We start from the raw sequence: 20,548 nt of genomic DNA, 5'->3' as shown, positions 1-20,548 counted from the left end.
TCGTTAGCTATCAGCTAGCTAATAGCACAACAACAACAACAGCCTGATGTCTATGAAAAAAATACTGAATCGATAGATAAGAACAGTTTCTCCTCACCTGGTTGTCTCCTCCAGCTCAGTAGTTCAGAGAAAGGCAGACGCAGAGGCCTGTCAGTGTCTGTTGTATTTCATCACCTCTCTGCTTAAACCGCGACTCCGAGCTGAAGCAGAAACGATACTTCAACGTTTTCCGTCATCTGACAAGCAGCAGGTCTTTATTTACCACTTTATTCACCCAAAACGTTTTGGGTTTTCTAGCGACGGAGGCGTTAATTCACCAAAAACGGTTCTGTAATCTGGAACGTTCACTACGTTGAGCTCCAGTTAGCCGCCATATCTCACTGCGCGAGAGGCAACTGCGTCATGCGTCACGGGCAAAAGGTCAAAGGTAACAAGGTGACCGGCTTATTATGTTATACAAAAAAAGACACAAAAAAGCAAATAATTTTAGTACATGTTATTATGTGTCAGAAGAGGGCTTAGAAAATAATAAAAAAAAAATAAAAAATAAAAATTTGACCATAAGGGCACTTTGGGGCAAGGAGCAAAAAAGGCAGGTGCTTTCTACATGCCTAAACCAATATTGATTTAAAAATGTATGTTATGGAAAAATGACTAAATCAATCTTTTTTGAAGAATATTTCCATATTTTATATTATATATTAAAGAAAGTAGCTGGCATTAAAACAGTAATCAAATAATCCCAACGATCAGGTTTTCTTTATGGATTTAACTACAAAGTTAAGTAAGATTTAAAGCACAAACGCATTCAAAGAGTCAATTTCACCACCTGCTTTTATTAAACAAAGTGTGAGAAGAAACTGCAGTTTAACTGTTTCACAAAATGCAAATATAACTTAGAAATTGCAACGAGAAGCAGTTTAATGCTGTTTAAAAGCATCTAAACCAGAGAATGAACAATAAAAAATGGAATGTGGTGAGTTGGTAGTTGAAATGCACGACGTTCATGGTACATGTAGTGTGTTCTACATCACGGTCCAGTAGTCAAAAGGTAGCAGGTATGAACAAAACATAAGCTGGAAATTAATCTGAAACAAGTTTACACCCTGATCCAGGTGCTGTAGCTGTTAATGCTAACAATTTAGTTAATTATATATTATTATATAGCCCTAATGTAATTTAGTATTTATGGTTGAAGTGTAAAAACAAACGTCTGGTTTCTTAATTATGCATTATACATTAATTATGATTGAAAATTACTACTGAACTGTAACAAAGACTCACTAAAAACCAAACATAACCTGCTGTTTGCACCATGATTGAAATGAACTCGATCAGTTCTGCTCCCTGGTCCTTTAATAAAAGTCATCCTGAAGCAAACAGAGGGAATTAATCTCAGATTTAAATACCTGGATGTAAGAGATTTAAAAAAAAAAATCAAGATTAACACAAAAATCCACTGTACATCATCAGACTCTAAAAGATATATATGTATATATTTATATTGTAACCTCTGTTCATGATTTACATCCAAAAATAAAATAAAATCTTCAGTTTTTTAAAGCGATCAGTAGAAATGTCAGAGGCTGGTGTGTCTCCCAGCGTTTTGTTCACATGTAAAGAACAACAGAACCAAGTTCTGCTCGTTTTCACCACAGTGTCCATGACTACACCTCAGTTTTTGTCCTAACATCACAGCAGCATCGACTCCTGCATGGCAAAAGCCTCTGGCGCTTGCCTGTAGTGTGGTCCACCAAACAGCTGGGGGTGCTGCTGCCGCTGCTCCTGGAACTGTGTCCTGTAGTGAGGCAGAACGTCTGGGTTGGGGGGGAAGGTGAACTCATGAACCGGAGACATTTGGGCTTGCTGGAAGCTAGGCGAACGATGCATCCCACCGGGGGACTGAGGAGGGCGCTCATCGACTAGCTCCCACTGGAAGCCGTCTACGATTGGCTGAGGCCTGCTTCCTGGCATGAACGGGGGGTTTCCCTCGATTCTGTAGTCCAGGGAAGTTTGCATTTGTGTGGTTGACGTTAGTTGCTGCAGGTAGATGGGAGTGGAGCTGCTCTGAAGGTTTCGGGTGGACTCGGGCTGCCTGCGGTACGTGGCGAACGAGTTATTTTGTAGCGCCTTCTCAGGAGAAAGGTGGCTGGGCCGCCGCTGGGTGGTGGCATACACTTGTTCCCTATACGACGTGCTGGAGGGGGAATTAAATCTGGGGTCTCTGTAAAGTTTGTCCTCCCCTCGGTGGTCCAGGCTCACGCTGTAGCCTGGGTGGAGGATGGGAACTTCGGTTGTAGTTCTTCCTGGAGATTGCTGCTGAGGTGGGGTGCTGTACCGACTCTGAGCCCCGGAGTAGCCAGCAGGTAACCCTGGGGGACTGTTGTGTAGAAACTGAGGAGGGAGGTGATGCTTGGTCATCCTGGGGCCTGTTGAGGCCGAGGCGACGTTGCTGGCCTGGTGTGGTGCTGGTACAGTAAAGGGAGTCTCATTATGAGGGGCCCTCATTCTGAATGGAGGCTTTTCAAGCTCCAGAATCTCAAAATCCTGCTCTGACAGTCCTGGTACGTTGTCATACTGGGAGGCATTGGAGCCCCGATCAGAGCCAGGAATGAACCCTTTGGGCCGGGGTCGTCGTTGGCCATAAAGGCCGTCGTTGGGGCTGGACGGAGCCGGTGATGCCCCTCGGCTCTGCTGCGTCTCTCGCGCTGCGGCGGCTTTGGCCGCTTCCAGCTTCGTCTCGGAGGGTTTGACCCAGCGGGGGCCAATAATTTGACGAGAACTGGAGGCTGCGTTGGAGTTGTGGTTGGCGGTGGCGTGGTTCTGAGGACTGCGGCTGGGCGTTGGGGTGGGGGCTGATGACGGAGTGATTCCTCTCTCTGGGGTGGTGGAGGCGGACCGCTTTGGTTGCTCGTTCAGAAGCTCGTTGGATCTCCTGGAGTGAGGATCCCATTTCTCCGCCCTGTGATGGCGGGACGGCTTCTCCAGTGAGTCCCTGCGTGCCCGGCTCGGGGGCCGGCTGTCCTGCTGGCGTCCCGGTACCGGACTGGAGTCTCTCGGAGGCTCGGCTGGCTCCGTGTGGCTCTGACCGTTGCCCACGTGATTCATCTGCGGCGCTGCGACCTCTGGAGGAAGCTGCCCCAACGGCTTCTTAGGAAACTCATCCTCATTAGCTGCAACATAAGAACAACAGATTCACATTATTCCTCCATCAGGAACTTGAACGAACAGTGATGGTTGAACACACTGCGTAGTGACGTCACAACAGGGTCATGAGTTCATGCAACAACACTGCCATCGAGGTAAAAATGGAGGAGCGTTACATTCAAGACGGGACTTAAACAAATTCACAGCAGAAGACAAAAATAACATCAGAAATGTGTTTTAATTTCCATTAAGGGGATTTCACTTCGCTGAGTGGCCTCTGAAAGTCTTACTCCATTCATCAATCAGCAGCGACCCACTTCACCAGGGTTGGTTCTGTACCACCAGCTCTTTATGAAAGTACACAAAATATTAAGATATGCTGATAAGAGCATGTTAGGATGCATTGATGAATCAGTTATCCAGGAAAGGAACTCGAGTTTCTCTCATTGAAGAGATTATTTATGCTCCCATGTTGTTCTGCTTCCACTAGGTTTCATTCATTTAACCTAAAATACTATTTAAACTGATCAAAATTTAATAATAAAGTACTTTATGCACGTTTTATTAATTTGTATGTGTTTGAAATGCTGTACAGAATGTTTTTGGTGAAAATATGACATTAGTGTTCATTTCTTTTAGATCATTGTAAGCAGAATACAGAGAAGGCAAAGGGACTTGCATTGTGTTTTTGTAGATTTATAGAAAGAATACAAAAGATGCCGAGGAGGTCTGGGGTGGGACAGAGAATGAGAGCTGTGAGACAGCAGTGAGGTGTGCTGCAGGAGTGAAAGAGCTGGGACTTCTTCAGGGATTGTTTCCTGATGGGAGTCTGGATGAATTATGATGTTTGCAGATGATACTGACATGTGAACCGTGGCTGCAAGACGGAATGTGTGAAAATGAGACGGGCACAAGTGGAACAGTGACGTAAAGAAGGTAGAGGACTTTAAGGTCAAAGGAAAGAGGTGAAGAAATGAGTGCAAGTGTTGGGATGGGTGGAGAAAGTGTCAGAAACAGTCCAAAGACCAGTGATGATTGGTTTAGAGCTGGAAGCAGGATGGAGGCTGCAGAGCTTGAGATGTTGAGGTTCTCTTTGGGAAAGATGAGGATGGATAGGATCAGGAATGATAGAGGGACGGGAGAAAAAGTCAGAGAGGCCAGACTGAGATGTTGAGAGGAAAGATGATATCAGTAGAAGGTTTCTGAGAAGAACAAACAGATTTATGGGTGAAAGAGATGGAGACAGATGATGGACTGTAGCGACATCTGAAGGGAAATGCTGGAAGAGAAGAAGAAGAATCTCCTTTTGATTGATTTGGGTAATTCAATGAAGTTGTTTGACTTAATTTAGCGGCGCATTTGGATGAATTGCGGTGAAGTTTCCATCTGTCACACTCACCAGAGTTACTGCCCTAAATGGCAGCAGAAGAAGAAATAACAAGCAAACACTTCACACTCAAGTAAATGTAACAAATTTAAACTTTGCAACAGATTGTAATGATTTTATAGCAACATTTTATAGCTGGTTAAACAATCTAAGAGTAATACAGTAGTGTTAACCAGCACTACTGGTTTTTTACATGTAAAATATAACATTTTACATGGATTTATTAGTTTGAATAAAATTAAAGGGACTGTGTTAAAAGATAATTAAGTTAATTAGGAGCTAATTTTTTATTATTCATACTTTATTCAGAACCAGTCAGAACAATTAGGGATTAAAAAGTTCATTGAATTAATCAACTAGTTCAGTAATCAATTAATCATTAACTGGAGTCTACAGATAAAAAAAGGCCTTTGCTTAAAAAAAAAGCAAATGGCAGCCAAAACTGCGTTTAAGATAAAAACACTTTTGTCTGTTTTACCCAAAACTCCTCAAATGGCATTTTTTAGTCATCCAGTTGAAATTTACTAAAAAAATGCTATAATATTGCATTTTATGCAATAAATGTGCCAACTTTTAATCTGATTGCCAGAATAAAAGATTGCTAAAATAATTTAGTTACAGCACTACTGGTCATTTCTGCTTCAGTTCTGCAGCCCAAATGGTTGTTTTTGTTTTCAGTACCATAAATTATCCACCAGAGGGAGACATTACCAACAGCTTCACAGTTGAGGTAAAACACGTCAGACAAAAAAAGAGCGAGTTTCCACATGAGCACCACAAGTAAAAAACACAATGTTGGAGGGAAAAGGTTTGTGAAGGGAAGAACCCAGGTGTTGTTGGACAGACAGGACGAACTGTGGGACGGATGGAGAGAGACATGGACAAGAAAGACCAGTCAGGATAGCCCACCGGTTACTGTTGTAGGAGGGAATATGGCCGCCACTCGCAGCCACACTTTTGTTGTTGTTGGCTAACATTGTTTAGGAGGAGAGGAAGAGAAGTAGATTAACGAGGAAACTGGAAGAAACACTCTACTGCTACGCTAAGACAGCAGGAACCCGGTAACCAGCGTGTCTCATTGCTGTTGCAGTACCTGGCGCTGGGAAGTCCAGCTTGGCCCGCCGCAGCTCCGTCATGGACGCCTGCAGCTGCTCGATCACAAAGTCGTCCTCCAGGAAGAAATCTTTGGCTAACGTGACCTGCAGGAACTCCACCAGCTCCTCCATGGACAGCTTCAACAGGTGCTCTGCAGCCACACACACACCCGAGTTAGCACCTTCACACACCAGCTGTTAGCTTCAGGCTGCTAGCGGACTCACTTTTGTGCAGTTTGAGGATGGTGTAGGACATGGCGGGCAGCACTCGCTCCCCCTCGAGGATGTAGATGTCCCAGATCCGGAGGGTGAGGGTGAAGGGAGTCTGAACACAAACACAACCAGACGTTAGAGGTTTCTGTCTGATGGCCAGAGGAGCTGAAAAACTTTGATTCTATAGAGCAGTGGTCCCCAACCCCCGGTCAAGAAACAAATCAGATGTCTTTGGAAAGTTTCTTTGCGAAGGGGAAAAGGCCCAGAGAAGAGACAGGAGAATGGATTTATCCCGGACCGGTAGGTGACTCCCACATTACAAGCCGCTCTGCGTAACATGCAGCGACCGGCTGCTAATGAGGGAATGAAGCTTCAAGCTGCTTCACCACGTAGAGACCAAGCAGGCTGTGGATATAAGCAACACTTCAGGTGTTATTGTCTCTCCTCACTCCCAGATGGGACCGTCTGGTTGCAGAGAAACAAGCTCAGGGCTCCTGTTAGACAGTATCGTGAGTTAAAATGTTCACGAAAGTAAAATGTTCGTTTTTGTGGCGCATCTGTATCTTATTTTGAAGGGATATGTAAACTTTACCATAGCGACCAGAGTCAGAGAGCGTTTGGGCTGCGGTCGAGAGGAGATGAGTAGAGCTTGTGAGTCTTAAGTCTGGTTTAGATGGCAAGATTTAAGAATGTCGGCCGATTCTCCAAACCTCTGTGACCACAGAGCTGATAAAGTCCAACAGGTTCGATCGGTTCGTGTGTCCAAGGCAGGAGCAACACGAACCGATTCCAGTCACGAACATCCCGATTCCAGAAGAAAATCCACAAAACTCCCAACATAGCATACGGGAATTTAGAATAACCAAACACGGATGATGATGTAGAAGCAATAGTGACAGTTTGTGGACTCATTTTAAGAGATAAAAGACGTAACAAAAAGAAAAGGCGGAGGATAAAAGACGACGGGAGCAGCCGCTCTATTTGCTGCTCTATGATTTGGAGGTGAATATGTTTTTTCATAGTTAACATTTTTAACTGAATAAACATAATAAAGACCTTTTAGATTTAATAATAAACATTTCCACATATCATCTCCGTTATCCACCGGACCCTCAGTTGCGCGATATGTCAGCTGTTTGGGATTCCCCTCTGTTCTGACGTCACCGCCCCCTCCTCCCCCCCGTCTCAACCGGTCCGCGGTAATAAAAAGGTTGGGGACCACTGCTATAGAGAACCACAATTCATAGTCCTGGGAATTTAGGAATCAATTTAAAAATGTGTTTCAGTTGTACGTCTTAGTCTGTTTGTGAATATACTACAGGTCGTCTCACTTCTCAGTAACAACTTTACATCATAAACACACCATACAGCTGTGAAACCAGTAACAGATGTTACATTTTGTCCAGTACCGTCGTTAAAATAATCAATACGGATCAAATATGTTGATCAATGTTAAATGTATTTTGGTTCAAAAGCAACTAAACAGGCTTTTCTAGATTTAAAGGAGCTCAGGAATCAGAGCCACTAAAGAGAAACGCCTGGATGAGTTTCTCTAATGCTCTGATTACAGAAGTTTAAATTCTGATTAAATATAAACTGATGGATTTTGATGCTAGGCTGCACAGTGGTGCAGTTGGTAGAGCTGTTGCCTTGCAGCAAGAAGGTTCTGGGTTCGATTCCCGGCCCCGGTCTTTCTGCATGGTGTCTCCATGTTCTCCCTGTGCATGGTGGGTTTTCTCCGGGTACTCCGGTTTCCTCCCACAGTCCAAAAACATGACTGTCAGATTAATTGGCCTCTCCAAATTACCCCTAGGTGTGAGTGTGTGTGTGCATGGTTGTGTGTCTCTGTGTTGCCCTGAGACAGACTGGCGACCTGTCCAGGGTGACCCCGCCTCTCGCCTGAAACGTTGGCTGGAGATGGGCACCAGCACCTCCTGACCCCACTGAGGGAAAAAGGGTGCAAGAAAATGGATGGATGGATGGATTTTGATGCTTTTCTCTCTTTTCCTCTCGTCAGTCATGATTTAAACAGAATCTTTAGTCAGTTTGAATAGAAAAACTGGTTTCTGAATTGAATCGATAGACATTTAAAGATTCTCATCTCTACTGACAGAGTTAGAGCAAAACCAGAACCAATAATCAATCATCTTATTTATAAACTATACGTTTTCTCTTTTCTGTTGCTGCCGGTTATAATTAAAAAAGATTGATTCCTTCTGTTCCCGTTAATGAGGCGTCTGACTTAATTACGAAAACAATCTTTAGCAGAACATCTCTGATAAATGAATAAAAGTAAACTTGTATGCAAACATAACAAACTGTAATTAAAACGTCATCAGAGCTTCATTAGAAGATCATAATGATGATAATTTATCAATCTCAATGAAAAGAAATTAAATATTCAGCTGCAGTAAATAAACATGGCAGAATAACTTCATGCAGAAACTAATAAACTAAATTAATGCAGTTGTTTTCACACAGTTATATGTTTATGATTCGCTATAGGTTGATAGATTAAATGTTAAAGGCTCTTAAGGCAATAAAGCTGCAGCTTTAATGCATCTGAACATTAATATAACGTATTATTTTTAAATAAAGATGTTTGGAAGCCTGTAATTTACCAGAAACAACAATTATCCTTTTTATTATATTACTAGATAATCCAATCTATACACACCCATTAAATGAATTGGATTATAAAAACACATATATAGGCGCTAAGCCCCGCCTCCGGGCTCTGATTGGAGGAGACAGGAGCTAAATGTTGTTCATACCAAACTGGTGTCAGTTTTTAAAAAAATATAGTTTTTATTCTAAAAGTTAAATGCTGCAGCTTTAAGTGTTGTGCTTGAATATAAAGATCCATCTGGAGAAGAAGCAGCAGAAAGTAGAGGTTAAATTCTGGACTCACTCTGTCCAGGAAGCACTGGAAGAACCACTTCATGGTGTACAGGCTGGTGAAAACCTCCTGGTTGTCCTGCAGGACCAGTAAAACCAGTTCAGAGCGCTGATGGGTTAACCATCTCTGGTTGCTATGGAGCCGCCGTGTGTCTCACCAAATGCTGCTTCAGTTTGGGCATCATCTTCTTCAGGATCCGGTCGTGGTGCTCCTGGTAGCGCATCAGCTTCGGGAAGCCCGGGATGAAGAACCCTGAGGGCCGAGACGCAGCAGGCCGCGTTTCATAACAAACATGACAATAAATTAGCAGCTCAGCATCTTTGATCACAGTTGGAAACATCTGAAGTCCCTCAGCCTCCCAGTGAACTTTCTGCGTTTATAAAGTTATTTCAGTCGGTTTAATTGCTTCCACCCTGCTGGCTGTGCTTCATTAGTCGCTGCTCTGACTTTATAAAGTTAAATATAAACAACTTTAAGAGTTTTTACCGTGCATGGCGTGCTTCTGTCCCGACAGCAGTTTGACCAGAGCCCAGAAAGCGTCTTCCTCGTTCATGTAGATGAGCAGCAGAGCCGTGATCTGACTCATGCCCTGGCAGTACCCGACCTCCTGCAGAGCGACACGAAACCGCTGAATACAGGAAAATCTGATGACGTCCGAGTCCAAAACGCAACCAAGTTACTGAAATCAGCAGCTGAGCGGAGAACGTTTCAGTGTTATTCAGAGTGTTGGCCACCAGGGGGCGCAGTGGGAGCTTCAGAAAGTTAGGATGAAAAAAATAAGAGTGAAACAAATTCATCACATTTATTTTTATATCTAACATTTTTTCACAATCATTTTTATTTTCTGTTATTCGATTTTTTTTTTTTAAATTGCCACCAAAACACCGAGAAATTTTATGAAAACAAATTGAGATAAAGTTGAAAATAACTTGAGAAATTATTTATGTATCTGTAAAGAAAACTTGGAAATTTATGATTTTGACTTAAAAAAAATTTCTTGAACATCTTTTAGATTAATTTAAACTTTTCTTAGTTTTTTTTCTCACAAATGTTTTGGCTTTTCACCAAGAAATTTCCAAGTTTTTTCCAGAAAATGTCAGTTAAAATAGTTAATATAGATGTTATTTCTGTTCCTAATTTTCTGATTGGCTGCCCGTCAAATTCATCAAGCAAGAAATGAAAAAAAAACCCAGAGGAACTGCTTAAAAAAGCTTAAAAACTGGGAATAAATGTAAATTTAATGTCATTAATACAAGATATTACGTATTTTTTTTAATAATCAAGAGGAAATGGTGATAAAGTCACAATATATTCTGTGCTACAGACTTCATATAAAATCATACAGCATGAAGCAACATTTGTTCTAAATTAATTATTGAATTGCAAACTAAAAGCGTCTAAAAGTTGATGTTTCTGTAGCGTTTTGTTGAAAAAAGCTCAACCTAACCTGTTGAAAAAGTATCTATTGCTAACAATTTCTACACATTAAGCTTTTTGTAAGGAGTTAAACTTGGATTCGTCAGTAATTTCCCTTCCAGGCCTCTGAAATCTTCGCCCTGATGGTGAAAGCAGGAAGTGAGACTCACCGTGTTGTACATGGAGTAAGCTGTGAGGACATGGAAGAGCGCCTGCTGCCTGGAACAGAATCATCATTTAAATACCTTCAGTTTTATAATGTGAAGCATTTTGGTATTTTAAGGACCAAAATTACAATAATTTATATAAGTAACAAAAAAATAACAAAATGAGGGAAAAGAAAATTTTCCAAAATTTATTTCTTTCAATAAAAAACTTATAAAACTTTCACAAAAGCTGCAGCTGTGTAGAGATACTTCAAAATAAAACAAGTAAAAAGTAAAGCGTAGTAAAAATATATTATTAAAAGACGTAGATGTAACTGAGTAAATGTAACTAGCTCCTCCCCCTCTCTTACTTGACGTCGTAGCGGGTCATGAACATGATGTGGTCCCGGTAGGTTCTGTTCACGTCCAGGTCGATCTGCCGGACGTCGGGGGACAGCGCTCTGGCCCGGGACTTCAGCTTCTGCACAGCAGCACAGCAAACCGGCAGGTTAAGCTAGCAGAGGCTCTGTGTCTCTAAGCTGCAGCAGCAGCAGCGCCGCAGCAGCAGGGCCGGTGCTTGAAGTGGACCGTCTGCTGTTGCCATAGAAGCAGAGGATGTGAAAAGCCACAATCTGCTCTTATTAAAGGCCGTCTGTCTTTCATGACCTAAAAATGTCCTGAAAGACGAGCTTTGTGTCTCCCACTGTGGACATAATGAGTTTATTACTCACACTCTGGAATCAGGAACAAAAAGACGCGGCTTCTGAATACAGAAGCTTTAATCAAAGCAGATCAGCTGATACGGCTTTTCCTGTTGTTCTGAAAAGTGCGGCATGCTTTTATACTCAGTCATTTTCAGAACTTTGTTTCTCTGTACGTATTTTTAGGGTTCAGTTCCAACAAGTTTGATCAGCTAGGCTGATGTTCAGCTTTCAAAGCCAAAGATTCTCATCCAGACTTTGACTAGGCCTTTCTAACCCGTGAATCAATTAAAAAAATTACACAAGTTTGACCTGCCAGCACAGATGGAGATATTTTACTTTTAATAAATTTTATTTTTAATGTTCTTATACTAGAAAACGTTTGACGCAATTTTCTTTTAATAACCAAAGTTTTTACATTTTCTTCGGTTTTATTTTAAACAGAAACAAATCTGTTTAGTGACTTTTACTCAACGGCAGTTTGGTGCATCAAGATCTGATTTTAATTAATTTATTAAACATGGAGAAATTACCGTAACGACCAGATATTGACTGGAGCGTCAGAAACCGCCGGGGTTTTTCAGATGGAGCAAAATGTGGCGGAATTACATATTTACGCATTATTATTACTGCAGGACAGACGGCGCTACGCCTGGGACTTAAAGGGTTAATTTGATCCTAAAAGAGACAAAAAATCTTGTTTTCTACTCAAAAAATGTACAAAACCCTTTTTAATTTTTGGAGAATCAATGATTTACAAATCCATTCTCAGAAAAACGAACTACTGTCTTTATTTTAATTGTTGCACAGGTAAAATTAGATTTCAAACTGTTTAAATTTGCTCCAAAACGTTCGCTGTGCTGCTTCTCATGACTTCCTGACCGCAGGAAATGAAATCAGTTATTTCCCTGAAACTTTCTAAAGAGTTTGTAGCAGAACAGAAACAGAAAGTCGAGCCTTCACCTCGTAGAAGTCTTTCTTCTCCTCCTTTATTTTGGGAACGTCGAGCAGCAGGCACCACACCTGCCCTCGGAGCTGCAGAGGAACGCCCTTATAGATCCTCCGGACGAGCTGCAGGGGGAAACTAAACGTCTTCATTTTGCCTTTAACAAACTTTATTTATTTTAAATCTAATCCTCATAATTTAAGACAAAGTCTAGAAAGAATAAAACAATATTAATAATATTAACTATGACAACGATTATTTTAGTTATCAATTATTCTGACTGTTAAGAGAAAAAACTTCCCAATCTGCAGATTCTTCATTTAACCACTTAAACATATTTTATATATTATCAGAAACACAATAAAAGATGCAAATAATAAATAATTCAGTTCCTTTTTTAAGTAAAAAGTCCCTAAAGTGTAATTACAGTTTTCCTTTAGTGAACGTTCAATCATTCTGTAACAGGATGGAACATTTTTAACAATATTTTTTATTTATTAACCGGCAAAATGTGTTTTTTTTATTTATTTCTGACTTAATTTCTGCTTCAGCAAATTGACTTTTTTTTTTCTTTCCACTCCAGTAAACGATTCATCAATCACTAAATTATGATTATAATTATGATTAATGCACTTAATAATTCCAGACTTAATTTTAACACATTTACTCTCATCTCTTCTCTGATCTGCCGCACTTTTCAGTTCATAAGAAGTTCGGACCTGAAATAAAAACCTGTTTCTGATAAAAATGCAAATCTTTCACTTTGTATTGATTCCCATCAGAAACCAGTTTTTAATTCAAACTGTTTAGAGATTCTGTTTAAATGATGACAAATCAGTTTCTGAAACTTAGTTTTATCAGGATTATTTTAGCTCAGCTACAACTTTAACGCATTTTAAAATACATTTTTGAGCATTTTTTTCATCTATTCCGAATTCCCAGGAGAATAAATCGATTCTTTATAAAACAATCTTATTTCTGCGCCTGTAGTTGATGAATATTGGCCTCGTTTTTCAGACTCGGATGTGAAACTGTTGGTTTTTATCTGATCTCTGGTTGAGTTGGAATCCAGCTAACGTGCTGCAGCAACTGCAGCAGCTCTGATGGTTTGTGATGAGAAAATAACCGGTTCGACTCGGGAGAAAAGCGGCTGCGACGCTGCAGGCCGACAGCGAGGCGAAGAGAGCGTCTGGCATCCGCCAGGAATGATAATCGAGCCCAGAGAGCCCCGCTCTGCATGTCGGCACGTTCTGCTGAGGTGAACCTGCGACCATCTGGCTGGACGAACTCCAGCAGAGACTGCGGCTCTGCATGCAGAGCGCGCCTTAAAGCTGCAGGAGCAGCAGAGTTCAGTTAGTGATAAACAGCAGCCGCTCGGACTGGAAACGAGTTTCTGCCCTGATGAGCGACGGCCGGCAGGACGGAGACGGACGCAGGAGTTCAGACCAATTAAGATGAAACCTGAAGCAGCCAGAGAGTCGCTACATGTTTGCTCCAATTAATGCTGCGAGCGTCTCAGCAGCTTTTAGAGAAATGCTGAGGCACCAAAAAGGCACACAAACACATTTAGGATCGTTTCTGCACTGCAAAAACTCACAATGTTACAAGGATTTTTATCTTAGAGTTCACTCAAAATGCAACAAAACTTAAGTTTCAGCAAAATATAGAAGCTTGTTCAAATAAATCCTTAATGCCGATTATTAATTCCAAGACATTTTTCCATGTTAGAAGTGAAATAATCTCCCAGTGAACTTATATTTAAGGCTCCTATACTTTGCTGAAAAGTAACTTGAAGGTCAGTTTTCTTGTTTCGAGTGCACAAAGATTTTCTCAGTAGAAATTAGACTAAAATTAGTTGGAAAGATTTTGTGTTTTTGCAGTGTGGAAACCGGAGCAAACTGATTCTGTTTCTGTCTTCAAATCAGACAGAACTGGTGCTGAACGTTTGTGCCGCAAAACAATCTAAAGATATTAGTAAATGTGTTAAAAATCAGATGAAATTTTGTGTCAATCAATCAGGCCTGGTGCAATAATCAATCAATCACATGATAATTTAAAACTAGATCAATAATTTCCCTTTGCAGGATTTATTGTTTTTCTGTTTCTACTAAAAACTGGAAGATAAAAAGAATAAAAATGTTTACAGAAAGTAAACGTTCATTAGATTTAAAACATATTGATCTTTGATAATCTGTTCTTGCTTTATTATTACATGAAATATCAATTTTATATCGGTTTTGTTTCAGTTGATGTGGTGGGAAAAAGAACTTCTGGAAACTTTTAAATCTCAATTCTAGCGGCACAAACAAAATTTTGATTACGCCGTATTTCATATGACCTTGTAAATGTGGACTGGTGGGTTGACCTTTGACCTCTGGATATATTTGTCATCTTTAAAATGTGAAAAACGTTTCACACCAAGTTTAATTTGAAGGAAGAGAACTTCTCTCAGGTGTCGCGTTTCCCTGCCAAACGTTTCTGACTCGGCCGAGTCCTCTGCGCCTGCGGGGATTTAATGAGCCGTAAATCAGCTGTGGGTCGTTTCCTGCAGGTCTGCTCTGATGGATGAGAGACAGTCGCATGTCTTCATGCCTAACAGGGCCGAAGATGGAGCACTTCGCCTCGGGAGTAATGACGCTCAGCTCTCACTCTCAGTCAGCCTGTAGCTTTGTCAATCTGGGCTCTTTCTGGTTTTATTTAGAAAGATTCAGCTTCATGTTGGTGATTATTTTAGGTTAATAATAACTACTAATAAATAAACTGCCTTCTTCAGCATCAATGGCTGCCTAGAGACGTCATGTTGCGCCATCTGGTGGCTCCTGAAAGTAAAGCAGGTTTAACAATAAACGGCTGCAGATTGTTAAAGATGCTGGTCATGAAGGGGATCGATCGTCGTTACTGCAGAACTAAAAACCTAATTTCATGTTTTTTGTTTAACTAGTTTTAAGTTTTGCTTCTCAGTTACGAGGTTAAAGGTCACAGCACCAATAAACCGCTGTTGGTCTCAGTTCTGTTCTCCTGCGTTTCAAATTTGGTCATAAACAAGTTTTTAAAAATGACTGAATTCCCCAAATGTACTAATTTTATTGCCATAAAATTCCTGTTTAGCTTCAGATCAATAAATGAATCGGTTCATGTTTCTTTCTGAACATTCTTTTTGGAACTGCTTCCTGTTAGAAGGAACTGGTTCAACAATGAACACCAGTTCATCCATTCATCTCTATCTGTAGAAGCTTGTATTTTTATCTTCCTAGCAGCTACTGGGATGCCGTTTGGTTGATGGACCAGCAGAACCCGACCAGTCGCCCGAGACCCAAACGGACGGAACCACCTTCTCGCTGTTCTTGTATTTCTCCCAGCTCCTCAGCATCTTCAGCCACTTGCTGGTCCGCTCCACCTCCAGGTGTTTTTGCTGTGAAACAGGCGAGACGAGAGTCACGTCTTAACAGAAACAAACTGCTTTTCTGATGAAAACCAGAAAACATTTCAGCTTTTAGCGAGTCATGAAAACGACCTGCTGCTTCAACTCGGCTGCTAAAGCAGCAGGGAACCGTTTGGACCTGAAGATGAAGGCGTCACCAACCTTTTCCTCCAGCGAGTCGTACGACGGCAGTTCGTTCTCACTGTGGGGACAGCAGACAGAAACAATAAGCAGGCGTTTCCATGGTGATGCTGTTTGAATACTTCACCTTGACGCAGAGCGCGGGAATCAGACACACAGGAAATGACGGATTGGACCTTTAATCTGGGATAGTTTCCGTCCAGATAAAGACATCAGAGCGTTTTGTTTCCAGAACCGAATGAAGAACATTTCAGGTTTTAACTCTAAATGTCTGAAAACTCAGTTCTGTTCTGGTCTGCAGAACCAGCAGATCACCACCGACTGGAAACTTCACTCTGGACTTCCAGCGACGTTGGTTCTGGTTTGGACCGCTGAGCAATGGTCCGGTTCTGGTTCTCCTCAGTCCAGGTAAGACGCTTGAAGCTCCTGGTCTGGATCAGCTTTTAAGAATCCATTAAATCCCTGAATGAATTCTGCAGTTATCCCTGTTGCTGGTGCACTTTTTCCTTCCACTCAACTTTCTATACAGCTTATTCAGCCACAACCTTTTCTGTCTGCCCCTCCTTGTGTCCAGTCATCAGATTATTTTCTCTTTTTCAGATTATTTAGATTCTGTAACTGATCAGATGATCAGGCTGCACTGTAAAAACAATACTTAGTATTTTTGCTCCTGTTTATTGCGTAAATATGTCAGCGCTCTTGAAGTAAGAAAATTAAAAGTAATTTCAGCAAGATAAGGGGAGTTTGTTTTAAGTCAATAATTCCTTAAACAGTATTAGTGCCATTGGAACTAGGACTTTCTAAAATCTATATTAAATTATTGACTTAAACAAACTCCTATATGTTGCTGAATAGTTGCTGGCAGATTCATTTGGTCTGTTTTAAAGTGTACCAACACATTTGGACTAAAAACTAGACCATAAATACAGTGGGACAAAAAGTATTTAGTCAGCCGTCCAAGTTCTCCCACTTAAAAAGATGAGAGGCCTGTAGATAAACCTCAACTATCAGAGACAAAAGGAGAAAAGAAAATCACATTGTCTGATTTTTAAAGAATTTATTGGGAAATATGGTGGAAAATAAGTATTTGGTCAATAACAAAAGTTCATCTCAATACTTTGTTATATACCCTTTGTTGGCAATGACAGAGATCAAACGTTTTCTGTAAGTTTTCACACACTGTTGCTGGTATTTTGGCCCATTCCTCCATGCAGATCTTCTCTAGAGCTGTGATGTTCTGGGGCTGTCGCTGGGCAGACTTTCAACTCCCTCCACAGATTTTCTATGGGGTTGACATCTGGAGACTGGCTAGGCCACTCCAGGACCTTGAAATGCTTCTTACGAAGCCACTCCTTCGTTATGCGCGCCGTGTGTTTGGGATCATCGTCCTGCTGAAAGACCCAGCCACGTTTCACCTTCATCTTCCTGATGGAAGGAGGTTTTCACTCAAAATGTGACGATACATGGCCCCATTTATTCTTTCCTTTACTCGGATCAGTCGTCCTGGTCCCTTGGCAGAAAAACAGCCCTAAAGCATGATGTCTCCACCCCCATGCTTCACAGTAGGCATGGTGTTCTTTGGATGCAACTCAGCATTCATTCTCCTCCAAACACGATGAGTAGAGTTTTGACCAAAAAGTTCTACTTTGGTTTCATATGACCATATGATATTCTCCCAGTCATCTTCTGGATCATCCAAATGCTCTCTAGCAAACTTGAGACGGGCCTTGACATGTGCGTAAATGTAAATGTACGACATCCGTAGTGCGTTATTGATGGTAGTAACGCACTACGCCGCCGCTGCAGAGAGCCGTTACTTTGGTCCCAGCTCTCTGCAGGTCATTCACTAGGTTCCCCCATGTGGTTCTGGATTTTTGCTCACCGTTCTTGTGATCATTTTGACCCCACGGGGTGTGATCTTGCGTGGAGCCCCAGATCGAGGGAGATTATCAGTGGTCTTGTTCCATTTTCTAATAATTGATCCCACAGTTGATTTCTTCACACAAAGCTGTTTACCTATTGCAGATTCAGTATTCCCAGCTAGGTGCAGGTTTATAATTTTGTTTCGGGTATCCTTTGACAGCTCTCTAGTTTTGGCCATGGTGGAGTTTAGAGTGTGACTGTTTGAGGTTGTGGACAGGTGTGTTTTATACTGATAACGAGTTCAAATAGGTGCCATTAATACAGGTAACAAGTGGAGGACAGAGGAGCCTCTTACAGAAGAAGTTACACGACTGTGAGAGCCTGAAATCTTGCTTGTTTGTAGCTCACCAAATACTTATTTTCCACCATATTTTGCAAATAAATTCTTTAAAAATCAGAAATTTTGATTTTCTGGATTTTTTTTTCTCCTTTTGTCTCTCATAGTTGAGGTACATCTATGATGAAAATTACAGGCCTCTCATCTTTTTAAGTGGGAGAACTTGCACAATTGGTGGCTGACTCAATACTTTTTTGCCCCACTGTATTTGGTTTTTGTGTGTTTTTGTGAGTTAGTGCAAGTATCTCAGTAATTTGACATCAGAAAAATCATCTAATATGAAAGTACTTATAAAATCACTTATGAAATATTTTCCCCATGATACAAGTGAAAAAGTCTGCCAGAGTAAATTATGGAATTAGTAATAATAAAATCAATATTAAGGATTATTGACCTATAGCTTCTAAAAGTTGCTTGTAATTTAGTTTCATTTCTGATATTCCAACACATTTGGATTAGAAACTAGACCAAAAATATTTGGTAAATTGTTTTTGCAGCGACACAAGAAGTTTTATTCATGTTGAAACTGAATCATCTTTATTACATAAACGTGTCTGAAAAGCCTTCAGAGGAAAAATGTTGCCTTTTTATTGCGTGCAGCTTCTCCAGCCTTGTTCGTTTTCCACCTCAGGTTTGGTCTGTAACTCTGAGTTTCTTCTTCTTCTCTCCTGTCCGTCTCCCACAGTGAGGTCTGGATCGCGGCGCTCTGTCCCAACACTGCTGCACTGTGATTACGGCTAACCAGAACGTTTCCTGCCAGCGTGCGCCAGCCTATATATAAAACTCCAACACTGCGCTGTTTATGAGGAGCAGAAACCACAGACACTCTGAGCTGCTGTGGACCGGACTAACCCAAACACAGCAGGAGGTTGGGGGATTCTTACTGGACAAATCCGAAACGGTCGATGACTTTGTAGAGGTGGAAGTTGGTGTCCTCCCAGGGCTCCACGGTGGCCTCTTTACCCTGGAGAACAGGAAAACAAACATCAGGAGCTGGGAACAAGCTGCTAATGTTGCAACCGTTTCAATTCAAAACCAGTTTTGCTGCCAAATTGACTAAATAAAAATACGAGCTGCTGCTAGGCTAGCTCATTTTAGCACAGTAATAGCTTTTTGTAGCATCCAATCAGATCGATTAGAAGCAGCTCGTGCATCTGATTTGCCGACGTACCAGAAACAAGAATAAAAAGTTCCCACTAAAGACATTTTAAATCTCACATTTTGCATTATTTGCTGCTATTTCAACAATTAAATTTCTCTTCAGGAATGAAACCTTCCTGGAGGAGTTTTGCTGCTGATCAATCTGCTGGATTTCCTTACAAAACATTTTACTAATTGGAATAAAAACTAAACTGCTTTGAACTGGAGAATGCATGCAATTAATGCCAAATATGTTGGTATGGAAATCACTATAGATTTTATTTGTGTCATATATACTACAAAGCTGCAGAGCTGTTATACTCCAACTATTAAATGAATCTGTTCATCAGAGGACCAGTGAATAACTGGACCTGAATCCTGTGACCGTTATGTCAACGTTACAATGTTCTGTTTGGGTCAATATGATACCGTTATAATGAAATAGACACAAGAAGATCAGACCAATGATTCACAACTGTATTAATTATGCCACACTGTATGTTATTAAAGGTAAAGATTGTCTTCTGTGTGACTTTTAAACTCTCTGTGTCATTAAATCTGTCTGAATAGGACACGACTAGCAAAACGATTAAAGAACTTCATGAAACTGACAGGCAAAATATGAACAAATTAGTCCATATGAAAAAAAGTCATTAATTTGAATATATTACGAGTAATAATATGACAGAGAATAACATGAAAAATTTAGACATTCATACATTAGTATGATGCTAAAAATAAAAAAATTAAGTTTAGTATGATGCTGAAAACATGAAAAATTAGTCAAACTTAGTATGATGCTAAAAATAAAAAAATTTGTCATAATATGACAAATTTTTGCACATTTTCGACATCAATTGACTAAATAAAAATAAGAGCTGCTGCTAGGCTAGCTCATTTTAGCACAGTAATAGCTTTTTATAGCATCCAATCAGATGCTGCACATTCTATTTGTCATAGAATGTGCAAAATTCTATGACAAATTTTTTGCACATTTTTGAGGTCATAAATGTGCACCTCAAAAATGCACATTTATTTTTCAGGTCATTTTTTTATGACCTGAAAAATTTAGCAAATTTTTGAGGTCATACTATACTATAGTATGACTCATTTTAGAAAAACTTACTCATAGTTTAGTATGACGTCAAAAACATGAAAAATTTTGTCAGTTTAGTTTGATGTCGAAATTTTGAAAAAAATGGTAATAGTTTAGTTTGATGCTGAAAACATGAAACTTTGAGTCATAGTTTAGTTTGATGCTGAAAACATGAAAAGTTTAGTCAGTTTAGTATGATGCTAACAATATAAAATATTAGTCATACTTTGGTTTGATGCTAAAAACATGAAACATTTAGCCAAAGTTGAAAATATAAAAAATTTAGTCACAGTGTAGCATGACGTTGAAAATATTAAAATGTTGTTGAAAAATGACATAATGCAGTATGATATTTAAAATGTGAAAACATTAGTTAGTATACTAAATGGGCTGACCTTATTTAGAGCGTTTCCAGTCATATTGAGCATTTGAAGTGATTTACAGAGTGGCCACACTTTTGAATTCAATCACATTATGAAAACAAAATCTAAATTCACAAACAGGTATCAATTTAAATGGCTTTAAAAAATGTCTTTGTGAT

The 20,548-nt window shown here is 40.3% G+C and overlaps 1 protein-coding gene across 7 annotated transcripts in view; it reads right to left on the bottom strand.

Moving 5' to 3' along the window:
* Nucleotides 1-816: 816 nt before the first annotated feature.
* usp6nl (USP6 N-terminal like) overlaps nt 817-20,548 on the bottom strand; it is a 54,800-nt gene continuing 35,068 nt past the window's right edge. For all 7 annotated transcript variants that reach the window (XM_008401586.3, XM_081603723.1, XM_008401585.3 and 4 more), the window contains 12 exons: nt 18,656-18,735; nt 15,533-15,572; nt 15,281-15,361; nt 11,967-12,074; nt 10,674-10,783; nt 10,327-10,375; nt 9,227-9,347; nt 8,898-8,992; nt 8,753-8,818; nt 5,854-5,953; nt 5,628-5,780; nt 817-3,173 (listed from right to left, as the gene is read on the bottom strand). In XM_008401586.3, the coding sequence (XP_008399808.2) occupies nt 1,693-3,173; nt 5,628-5,780; nt 5,854-5,953; nt 8,753-8,818; nt 8,898-8,992; nt 9,227-9,347; nt 10,327-10,375; nt 10,674-10,783; nt 11,967-12,074; nt 15,281-15,361; nt 15,533-15,572; nt 18,656-18,735 (2,484 nt within the window). In that variant the 3' untranslated portion in view covers nt 817-1,692. The remainder of the gene's footprint in view (nt 3,174-5,627; nt 5,781-5,853; nt 5,954-8,752; nt 8,819-8,897; nt 8,993-9,226; nt 9,348-10,326; nt 10,376-10,673; nt 10,784-11,966; nt 12,075-15,280; nt 15,362-15,532; nt 15,573-18,655; nt 18,736-20,548) is intronic.

This window comes from Poecilia reticulata, chromosome 23, assembly GCF_904066995.2.
Source record: "Poecilia reticulata chromosome 23, P_reticulata-male-v2, whole genome shotgun sequence".
NCBI lineage: Eukaryota > Metazoa > Chordata > Actinopteri > Cyprinodontiformes > Poeciliidae > Poecilia > Poecilia reticulata.
The sequence above is the reverse complement of the archived record's forward strand: the minus strand, read 5'-3'. Positions and strand labels throughout refer to the sequence as shown.